The 12,054-nt window shown below is 43.4% G+C and overlaps 1 protein-coding gene across 2 annotated transcripts in view; it reads left to right on the top strand.

The window, feature by feature from the left end:
* LOC148020139 (protein GAMETE EXPRESSED 2-like) overlaps positions 1 to 12,054 on the top strand; it is a 303,365-nt gene that overhangs the window by 272,234 nt on the left and 19,077 nt on the right. For both annotated transcript variants that reach the window (XM_087700423.1, XM_087700424.1), the window contains exons 17-18: positions 5,881 to 6,062; positions 6,296 to 6,405. In XM_087700423.1, coding sequence (XP_087556549.1) covers positions 5,881 to 6,062; positions 6,296 to 6,405 — 292 coding nt within the window. The remainder of the gene's footprint in view (positions 1 to 5,880; positions 6,063 to 6,295; positions 6,406 to 12,054) is intronic.

The raw sequence follows: 12,054 nt of genomic DNA, 5'->3' as shown, positions 1-12,054 counted from the left end.
CTCTTGGCTGTGTGGAAGGACATGAACACCCCATGGCTGACAAGACTGGCATCAGCAAACAGAAGTCAGACCCAGATGCATGATACAGTTAAATTTGGGACAATCCTCCTATTTCCCATCCCAAGAGAGCAGCCATGACACAACCAAGAGCTCTAGCTGAAAAGCATTAGCCATTGAGCAATTCTCTGCAAGATGCCAACACAGCTTTCGGAGAACCAAGCACCAGGAATAAACCAAATGATCCACCAAAGAGGAGGAAGGTCTCAAAAATTGGGAATCAGAGTTAAGAATGTGCCACCATGAAGCTTATATGCTAGTATTACCATGGACAAGGCCTCAATCTTCCAAAGAAAATAGACAATAAAGATCAGGGGTGATAGTCAATGCACATAGCTCGAAAGAGTGACCAATGGAGGGCGACATATGAGCCTTCATATCAAGAATAGCTCCACCACCCATACTTTTAGGGGTACAGGCATGACTCCAAGAAATCCAAGTCTTGGATGCAAAGAATCCTTCTTCCACAACATTAAGTGGACATGCTTCGTAAGGGCATTCAAAGTGGCAGTAGTCCAGGGCAGAAGTGGGAGGAAGTAAGTGAGCATTGGTAGCATGATAACCTATGCAACTTTAAGATGTATATGGAAGGGCCAAGCTTGGGATTTCCAATAGATAAATTTTGCCTCTATCTTTTTTGAAATCCAATCTAGCAAAACTTTGGGTTGAACATCAATCCCCAAGGGATACCCTAGATGTCTAACAACACTCCCATGAGGTATGATCAACCCTTGCCATCCCAGGGATTGAAGATCTGGTTTGGTGCAGCTAACAAGGGAGGACTTTGCAGTATTGATACAAAGACGCTGTCATGCCACTACGTGGACACAGTGTGAAAAATTCTGAAATGCATCATCATCTAACTTTCTTATTGATCAAGAGAGTCAATGTGATCTGAGTCATTAGTACTAGTGTGAGTGGCATGGATTATCCAAAAATACTAGATTTTTGGATAATTTTAGCTTTTTTCTGATATTATTTATTGTAAAAATCCGAAAAAGCTAGAAAAGCTTCCAGATTAGGATGGCATGCAAAAAGCAAGTTGCTTTTTCAAACATTTACTGGATTTTTCATAAAAAAGACAGATGGGCAAAATCGTGCGCATTGCGATCGCTGTTGGCAAGCTAAAAATTGCATTTTGAAGTGGAAGAGAAAGGAGTGATCTGGGAGATCCCTAATCAAGTGTCTACGGGTTTTATCCCCCTTTCGAAGCCAACGGAGCCATCGGAGTTGGGTTCCGAGCAGCAAAGAATGGGCTGTTATTTGGATGCATATTTTTTGTCTATGAAGGAGCTCTAGGAGATCTAATGCTTGGAGAGTGCTTCTGAGTATTGTGTATTCTTTATCTTCTCTTCCATCTCCTATCTCTACTTCCTTCTACCTTTGATCCCTGGTGGATTCAACCTTTCAACAAAAACCCTTCCGACAACGCGCACCGGACATCCAATGCTTTCCTAAGATTATCCCTTTCTACATTAAGATCATGAAGGTGTCATCAACCAAACACTGAGCAATAAAATGTTGTCCAAGAGAAAGGGACAAACCAAAAAACTGCCTAGTGATAACATAGTAAGCACCAAATGAGTCGCCAAAGCAAAAAACAAAGGATAAAAAGAGCAACATTGTCTTACCGAGCGATGAAGGAGAATGGGATTAGTGACACCACCATTTAACATCACTCGAGAGGATGCATCAGCACTGATTGTGTACATCAACTAGGACATATGTGGCTCAAATCCCATGATATACATAAGTTCTACAATGAAGGACCAACCCAGATAATCGAATGCCTTTCCCAAGTCAGCTGCATTAAGACAACTTTCTGATTACCACTTGTCTTATAGATGGATGGAGATATTGGGTATACTAGAGGAGGCCTCTAGAGAGACTTCAATGGGATCCACGTGAGTGGATGTGGAGGGATCCCTTCCTTGATAGGCCATCCGACATCCCCTTCTTTGGCTACACTACTAGATTGGGACGGAGGATACAAATGAGCAAGATTAGAGCACAGCCTGCAGCCACCCCTCATTGGCATAGAGAGGGAGTCTCAAATGAGTTTCTATATGACTTTTGGAGGTGGCTACATGACAACTTCAAGCCCAAGAAGATATCTCTCTTTCTATGGCTTCTAGCCCATATGAGCTTAGCAATTGGCACTTGGCACTTGGCTTGGCTATGGCAAGGACCCAATGGCATGCACGCAATGTGGTGAGCCAGACGAGACAAGAAACATTGCCTATGGGATTGTTTGAGAGCCTTGGAGATTTGGAGGAGAGCTCTTAGGATAGTATTCCATGGTACAGTGGAGTCCATGGTGGCAACATGGGGGGCTGTAGCTTGGGTCACAAACAGAGGTCCACCATGCGTCTATGAGGACATTCAGGGGAGCATTTCTTTTCTCATCATTGGATAGCATTTGAGCAAGATCCCTACCCCAGACTACTCACAAACACAGTGGACTCAGGGATATTTTCACAAATAGGAGCTGATTTCCAGCATTATAGCTTGTTACATATGGACTGCAAGATGTAGCCAGGTCATTGATCTTCAGGATATACCCACTGGGGAGTCTTTATCGAGGATTTGGACACAGAGATAGTCCACACTCTCCGTGGGAGATGGGAGAGGTTGCAAGGCAGCTTTGAGAGGATGAGAAAGAAAAGAGAGGCTTTCCTGCAGATTTGGGATTCAGACACCTTTCATACTACCCCTCAAATGGTTTGGCACTTTAGCCCATTTGACTAGTTGTTTACACAACCATTGTATCTTTGATGTACTTAGCTACTCTTCACAGAGTTTCTTGTACTTTGTATTTACCTTAGGGGGCTTTCTCCGAGGTGTTATTAATAGAATTCTCCTTTCTTGGAAAAACAAAAGACCACTTTCTGATTAGGATGCTTGGCATAATCGATCCCCATTTGTACATTCAAGACATTATGCAATATGTTCTTGCCCTTGATGAATCCATATTAATTGGAATGCACAAAAAGCACTTATGTAGGCGATTGGCTAGGACATTGGAGAAGATTTTATACATTGACTCCATCAGAGAGATGGTTTCAACATGAAGAGAGATGGCACTTTCGGGATCAGTTTAATGACTCCCTCCTTCCATGATGCTAGCATAAGTGATGTTTCCCAGACTTCCTGGCACATGTGGTCAAGGGTCTCACCAGATTAGTGGCACAAGTGTCAAAAAGCTCATTGGTGAGGCCATTCCAACCATGACTTTTATCTGTGGGTAAAAGCAATAATACATCCATCACCTCGCCCTCACGGATGTTAGTTTCCAAGGCATCATGGATGTTAAGTGAAACATGATTCCTGACCAAATGATAAATAACTTCATGAGCGTCAGAGATCTATGCAAAAGGGGTCTAAGCTGAGCCAAGGAGATCTAGAAAATACTCTCAGCACATTTAAACAATAGTCTACGGCTCCGTGACCATGTTGCCCTCCGGGTTCTAGAGTCTAACCATATTCTCCTGTGTAGGGGAAGGGTGCAAACCCCAAAAGAATTTGTGGGTCTGGCAAGAGGCATCTTGCAAGTTTTCAGTCAAGAGATTTCAATTTCGCTTGCTAGTAGGATCTCAACTATAACTACTGAATAAGATCAACCAATCTTGCAGCCAATGGGGGCAGAAATGCATCATCTCATCTCATCTCTCTCTCTCTCTCTCTCTCTCTCTCTCTCTCTCTCTCTCTCTCTCATACTTGGAGAAGACTGTGTGGAGCATGTGAGGGAATATGTTTATCTAGGAGCCACCTTCTGTAGCCCACAATTTACATTGAGAGGATCTTGAAAGGCATGTTTGGCACGAGGCTATGCAACACTAGGGGCACTTGAGAGTCAATGTGCTCGCATACAATTCTAGGAGCCTTGCACCAAACTATGGTTGTTTGGCACACTAGTCACACCTACACTACTATATGGAGTAGAGATATGGGGCTGCAACTTGTATCATAGGCATCTCAATCCACTCACTAATTAGACCAGGACAGAGAGAGATTATTATGATGGCTAGGATAGCATGAAAAGGCCACTAGTCATGATGATAGCACGTATGATGAGGAGTAAGCCATCCACCTCACATCCTGTTGTGTCAAAGCAGAGTTTGGAGCAGCACCTATAGTCACAGAGGCACTCTTCAAGGCAGTGACCTTTACGTATAGATTATGGGATCTCCCACATCAAAGATACTCCAGATTGGCACTAACTTCATCTAGACAACTAGCAGTAGAAAGCGAGAAGAATTTGTTGGTTTTCACAAGTGACTATCTAGATGAGCCTACATGGTTTGGATTGAACCAGGTGATCAAAGCTGATATCTTGAGGACTAAGACAGTAAGGACATGGATCCATCCACCACTCTGTGTAGGATCAAGGATGGAGTTCTAACGGAGTCATTTCTTGTGTCTCTCTGATGATGGATTCAATATTCGGCTAGCATACATGGACATCCATCTCTCCCACAGCAAACAGGCTGCTATCAAACAGATTTGTACCTCCTCTCATAGGCTATACATTGAGACATGTAGACGGACAGACACTCCAACAGAGGATAGGACTTGACAACTTTGTGGACGAGTCCTATCCATAGTTGCTCATCCTCCTCAAACCCACAACCCCATGGATCCCACCTAACTCGCCCCTCCCAACCCTCTCACCTTTGCCTGTTTCCCCCCTCCCTTGCTAGATCCCACTCCTCATACTCCAACCACCCTCACACTCGCCCTTTCTCCCCCCTCCCTCCCTATTGGATCCCATCTATCCCACCCATCATACTCCACCCACCTCACGATTGCCAGTTCTTCCCCTCCCTCCCTTTTGGGTCCCAACATTCCCCCTCCACCGACCCTCACCCTCGAGACCCCCAATCTTAGGAGTATCTATATTAAAAAAAGAAACGCCACACTCACTTATCCTTGCCCCACGTGCCCCCCCCCCAAACTAGCCGTTGCGAACATAGTGGACCCAGGGTCACAAACAAAGGCCTAGCATGTCAATATGAGGATTTTCAGTGGGGCTACTCCTTTCTCATCATTGGCCAGCATCTGAGCAAGATCTCCACTATAGACTACTTGAAGGCAGAGTGGACCCAAGGCCGCTGTCATTGATGGAAGCTGATTGCCAGCATTGTTGCCTAGTACATTTTGACCGCAAGGTGTAGCTATGCTATAAACTTCCACGACATGTCCACTGCAGAGACTCTCTCAAAGATTTGGACTGACATCATCCATACTCTCGGTAGGAGGCTGCAGGGTGGCTCTGAGAGGATGAGGAGGAGGAGATGCCTTCTTGCAAACTTGGGATTGTAGTACCTTCTTTCATCTAGCCCCTCAGATGATCTGGGATTATAGCCCACCAGATTTCCACACAACCGTTGTACTTATTGTGTACTTTGCTGCTCTCTACAGGGTTATTTTGTACTTTGTATTTTACCTCAGAGGATTTTCTCCGAGGTGTTATTATAGACTTACTTTTGTCTGTTAAAAAAAAGAAATGTCAATTTGGAAAGCAGTTGAAGCATTTGTCCATGCAAGGCAGAAATGTAAGTTGAAGGCCATCAGACTTGCTTCATTTGCACGTATGAATATGTTCATTTTTATCTTGAATGGACTGTTGGGCTCCCTCTTATGTGCTGTGGACCCTTATGAAGTCCTGGAACTAGCTTTCTCATGGATATTAAAGAATTGGTCTTCTTGTCCTTGAGGCTCATGTGTATTTATTTTTTATACCATTGATCTTCAATTACATAACTCCAACTCTAACACTAATTCTCTTGCTTCGTTTTTCTTTTGGATGGAAACCGCTTTAAGAAGATTACTGGAAGAAGGTGGTGGTCCGAACAAAAGCCCTAGTGATCCTTGCAGGGACCATGGCCCTTGGTTTTATGATTATGATTCTCAGTCTTTATTTGCTGTTACCATGTCTTCGCAAGAACTCTCTCTTGCTGGTGAAAGACACCCTATACAAAGAAAGCGATTTGGACGATTCTAGAGTAAGTTTCATTCTATCATTAGCTTTCTCGTCATCTTCATCATTGGCATTCTCAGCTGTGTTGCTGTTGTGCCTCTCCCTTTCTCGTAAGCATTACCTCCAACATGATTGTTATGACAGTAATGAGTCGCACCTTGAGTCGATGTTCTTTAAATCAAGCTTCTTTTAATTAGAGAACCAATCTATCTTATCAAAATAAGTACTTACGGCTTCTGTCTCCATCATTCTGGTTAGGTTTACAATCCCATGTGGATACCACAGGCTCCTTCTCTCCCAACTCTCAAGTTCTTGAATACATCAAATCCCTATCATTTCCAGCTTCAAAAGCAAGCACTCAGACAAGGGTATGCTCATATAAATGTCTGTCACCATTCAAACCAAGGTTTTGTATGCATTACAATCTAAGAGAACTTCCATAAAATGAAGTATGAAGAAAAGAATGACATCAAGCATACAGGAAGTCTTTTTAATCTTATGTCAAGAATAGATGTATAATGAGAGAGTTCAGATACAAGTTCTCAGAGGGAAAAAAAAGTTAGATTAAATACAAGCGAGGATTTTTTGCATGAGTCTCCCTACACTCATCAAAGATTTAAACATGTGCGCAAAAACTACACAAAGTGGCCCTAATCCCTTCCACGTACACAAGTGAAATCCATAGATTAGTTATCGTTTTTATGAATAGCATTGGTGATTTTTTTTTTGCATTGCAGTAACAGAGCTTTGAAGTCTTTATCCATCGTGGCATTATCCATCTGATGCCTAACATTAATTTGCTTTCATTAATTGATAGTCCCTCCATTGCTTGGAATTATACTTGTATTTTGCTCTAACATCATCTTTTTCCAACTCAGCCTTTTCTTTCAGATATACACTTCATTTTGCATATAAGTTTGTTAAGGAGACCTTATGTCAACTTCATGTGTGTAAACAAACAAAACATCCAAAAAGATTCCTCTCAAACTGATTATTTGAGAACTCTTATAACCATTCTAATAGAGCTATATTGCCTAGAGATGCAATGTTCATAGAAGATTTGCTACACTATATAGTCTTTTTATAGAACAATCAAAACAGAGTTCTTTCCACAACCAACACTTACTCCAAGTTTTTAGGCAACAGGGAAAAACCAACCTATCAAATGACAAAGCATTAGGATTGCCTTTCATCATCAAACAAGAGTAGATGCAAAACTCTAATAAGAATTAAGAAGACCATTGAGAACAATCTGCATAAGTGAACTATTAAACAAAATCTCATTATCAACAATTAATTACTTCTTAACATATTTGATCTTTGTCAAAAAATTATCTATGGAATCCCCTTCATCCATGCATTCAAAGTCTAATTGCTTATATAAGTAAGCACATGGATCTTATTTCTTCCTTGACACAACATACAAGTGTATCCCAAGCCTCATTAGCACACTAAAGCTCTTTAATAGACATTGAGAGCATTTATTGCTTTGTGGCCATATGTCAGCCACCCCTCTCCCCCCTGCTTGCAGCCGTCAGGGGTGGCACTGATGATGAGGCTGCTAGCTATGCAACAGCTAACAGGGTGAGAGGGAATGAACCAAAACTGCAGAGAAATGAACAAGAGAAGATCAAAGTCAACTTCGCACCGGTTGTTGGGCGCAACCAAGTTGATATGGAGGAGGTTGAGGAAGAATTCTGCAACCTATGCATTCACAATGAACATGAGGCATTTGATTCAAACAGGAGGTTCCATACATCCCTGTTGGTTTCTCATAGGTGAGGCTTAAGCACAGGTTTTTTTTGTATTCTGCTGCTGGGCCTTAGGTATACTTTATAGGTAAAGTCATAGGGAGGAGGAGTTTGCTAGGTGGTTTGGCTAAACATTTCAAACCAAAGCTACACTGCATTAATACCAGTTTATTGGTTAGGGCTTCTTGTTTATACTGCTGGGCTCTGCTGCTAAGAGTGAGTTTGTGTTAGGGAGCATTATTGGCTATGGTGGTAACCTTCACAAGGGCTTCTTGTTTATACTGCTGGGCTCTGCTGCTAAGTGTGAGTTTGCGTTAGGGAGCATTATTGGCTATGGTGGTAACCTTGTTTAGAGAGTCCCTTGGACTGCCAACTTCAGCCCAGAGGACTCCTCATGTACATGTATCCTGTGTGGATCTCGCTCCCAACACTACCTCACTTTCTTGAGGATGTGGTTGGGGTGCTTGTGAAAGTATGCAATGTGGTACATGTGCCTATTAATGGCTGGGGAGTCATGGGGCAGAGAAGAGGGCACGCATTATTGGCTATGGTGGTAACCTTGTTTAGAGAGTCCCTTGGACTGCCAACTTCACCCCAAAGGACCTCCTCATGTACATGTATCCTGTGTCGATCTCGCTCCCAACACTACCTCACTTGCTTGAGGATGAGGTTGGGGTTCTTGTGAAAGTATGCAATGTGCTACATGTGCCTATGGGGCAGAGAAGACGGCACACATACTGTGGGACAGGACGAAGGAAATCCCAGATGTGCTGGAGCTCTTCAATGCAAATGGTTTGGAAATCATCACTGAGGTCAAGCTTACCACCTTCCTTGACACACAGCTACATTTCCAGGTCCTCAGGACATCCTGCAAAGAAGTCAGGAGAAGGGAGATGTCCTTACTGAGAAGAAAGAGGGTGGTAGCTTGAAGGAGGGCAAGTATGTTGGACAGGAGCAGTGGATCGAGAATGGAGGGCAAGGGGCAGGTTGGTAAAAGAGCAAAGGCCTGGTGGTAGTTGTTGAGAAACCATATCACTCAGTACCGTTTCCCTCCAATTCTATTTTTGGTTTCCATTTACAGCCCCAAAAAGGCTTTCTGGGCGCCTTCTAAGAGAGTTGGGGCACCACCCAAGAGACTTCAGTGGGCAACACTCTAGACAATCTATGCCTATATATACGGCATTAACTCCACCCATTCATTCCTACGGACGTTCGGTCACTCGCTTCCTCTCGACTGCTGCTCACACCCCACCCGGAGGACATTGCAGTCCGTGGTCTACATCTCTCCCTGCACCAAGCACCCTATCTTCCATACCTTCCAGGCTGTGTTTAGGCTGCAGATTCTCTTTCTCCACTTGGCAACCATCTCCACCATCTAGTGTCATATTGTACCTACGTTTTTGGCCACAAATTCTCTTCCTCCACCTAGCGACCATCATCTCCATTTGTCGTTAGTAGGCACCTACATTTTTGCTTCCAATCACCTCTCTCTACCTAACAACAGTGCTCTCCACCTAGTGTTAGCCTCTAAGGCTGCGTTTCACAATCTAACCCCTCCTTGGCATCAATGATAGCTCCGTTAAGCACTTACTACCTCAGATATGTGGATTTTTGCAGTTCCTACTCCATCAAGGGTTAGATTTCCTCATTTACTAGGCTGTCCTCTTGTTCCTCATCTTCTAAAGTATGTGTTCGTAGCTAGTGATCTTCTTCCTCGACTTCGACAGCATCCGAGGACTATGTTCTGCTCCCTCAACAATTGTCCTTCACCTTCAGCATACATCTTCGACATCCTACTACTAGGAGGACTATGTTTTGCTCCCTTCACAATGCAAAATCCTTTCAAATGCTACCACCTAAACCAAACATTACAGTGCAGTTATCTTTAGAGCTTTGGCTCCGTTGTATCTGAAAGGGATGCAGGAGACGCGGGAGAGAAGAGCACACACAATGTAGGTGCTGTCAACAATGTTATGACAGCCTTATTGCACTTTCATATATATATGAATAAAGAATATGGGCGGTCACTGTACACGGGCAGGCCCAAGGGCCTTTTACCCCAACAGTATCAGCTTTGTTCACTTAGCATGATTCAATGCATCATCATCTTCTTCTTCTATGTTTTCTAAGTTTCTCTTCTCTCTCAATGTTTGCCATACACACTATGTTTCTCCCCACAAACCCTATTGTCTCTCTGGTTTGCTTTCACATTAATCATTTCTTGACATGGTATCAGAGCATACCTCATTTCTTGATAGTAGGAAGGCTCAATTGGTTCTTCTCTCACCCAAGCCTAGTGTTGTCAAATTAGAGGGCCCTCAGCACAAAGGGAAATATAAAGAAGCAGTCCAAAAGCAGCAGGAGAATGTTAAGCAATCAAGAACAACATGAATGGTGGTCAGAGAGTGACAAAACTATGCAATCGCTTAAGAAGCTTGCTAAGGAACTTCTTGTGGAGCATAATATTTATGCATGTCTAGGTAAAGAAGATGATCAAGACCTTTGGTTTTATGATGCGTACGCCTGGAACAACAACAAGGAAATTTAAAGTCATATCTTGGAATATAAGGGCTTTTTGCAGTGACAAATGATGATGTGTCATGGTCTTCTAATAAACCAGACCTTTTGGTCTTGCACAAAATGTAAACTGGGCCTGCATGTTTGGATGACGTTTTCTCTCCCAATTATGATGTATGTGTGGAATCGAGAAGCTGAGGCAAGGATGGTATAATCTATGTTAAGTCAAATTTTACAGCTAAGCTGTCTTTGGCTGATGGAAAATCCTCTATTGAAGTGAGACTGACACTAGATGGGGACGAGGTAAAGGTTATCTGAATACGCCCTGAATGCCTGAAGTGACAAAGCAGAGGAGTAGAGTTGGCTCAAGGAGAATATTGGGTCTTTTCATACCTTCCTGGTAGGAAACTAGAATATGACTGATCTAGTGTGTGATCGGTGTCATGGCAATGACAGGATGATTGAGGAGGAGGAGAGGAAGATGTGGGAGCAGCAATTTTTACCACATGATCTCAATGCTTGCTGATTATCCCCCTATTTACATGTGGCGCAACAAACACCAAGATCCTTCTTGGAGGGCTGCCCACTTAGATAGAATATATCTAGGGGAGGGTGAACAGTGGGTCAGCCCTAAGTTTTCCTTCAGAGTTCTTCCCAAAGTTCTACATTTGGACCATAGTCCGATATTCCTCTGTTGCAACATTCTTTGTGATTCTTCTTCAAGGGAGGGTCTTTCTTTAGGGAGGAGGCAAAGTCTTCCAGAGAAGGAGACATATACCAAAGCATCATTGGCTGCTTTACAGAGGAGGGAGGAGGAGAAACAACCAGGATGCAGATGGACAGCTAAGAGGAGACACATTGTTAGAGCAGACATTGATGCTATGAAGGAAGCTAGATCAAAGTAAAGGTTTTATGCAAGAGCTTCCTTTTGGACTTGGTCTGGCAACCAAGTTAACAAAGCTTTTTCCATACCACTGGGCCAAAACACTCTGGACACGGTGTTTGGAGACTTAGGAGAGTTTATGGATCCATTGCATAGGGCCCTTTGGAGGCAAGACTGGTGGCCACACAGTATTACACAGCCCTACTAGGGTCCACCACTAGTCCTGCCAGCTATGAGAGGGACAGAGAGAGTATGGCAAAGCACCAGGAGGGTGATTACAAACAGGATGAGCAGTTATCTAATGGCCCATTTTCCAAAGGAGAAGCTAGAGAAGGCACTTCTGGCACTACCTTCACGCAAGTTTCCAAGGGAAGATGGACTGGATAAGTCCCTTTTGAGCTACTGAGGTCTTATCAAGGTAGGCCTCATCTCAATTTTCCAATAGATTATAGCATCAGGGGTTATGCCAGAGAGACTTTTTGAGGGGTTGATTCACCTCATTCCCAAAGTGGAGGCAGACTGGAGATCACACAATGGAGACTGATCACTTTGCTTGGAACTACCTATAAGATCCTTGCAAAGGCAATTAGCCTCGGATTAGCCCCATTGATGTTAGATATTATACACCCCACCTAGACAAGGTTATGTCCACCACTTTGTCTTGATTCAGGAAGCAGGACCTTATTGTGCTCCTTCTGGACTTTGAGAACACATATGACTGCGTGGATTGGGAATTTTTGGAGGGCACAATGCTGAGGATGGGTTTTCCAGAGCAGCAGGTCGGGGGAATAGTGGCTCTTTACTCTTGAACACATGGTCGGACTATGACCAATAGGGCAGGAGGAGACAGATTTAGCATTCAGAGA

The sequence above is a fragment of the Lygodium microphyllum genome, chromosome 19 (assembly GCF_053477565.2).
Source record: "Lygodium microphyllum isolate KBCC chromosome 19, Lygodium_microphyllum_v1.1.10, whole genome shotgun sequence".
In the NCBI taxonomy this organism is placed as follows: Eukaryota; Viridiplantae; Streptophyta; class Polypodiopsida; order Schizaeales; family Lygodiaceae; genus Lygodium; species Lygodium microphyllum.
This window is presented reverse-complemented; position numbering and strand designations above follow the sequence as displayed.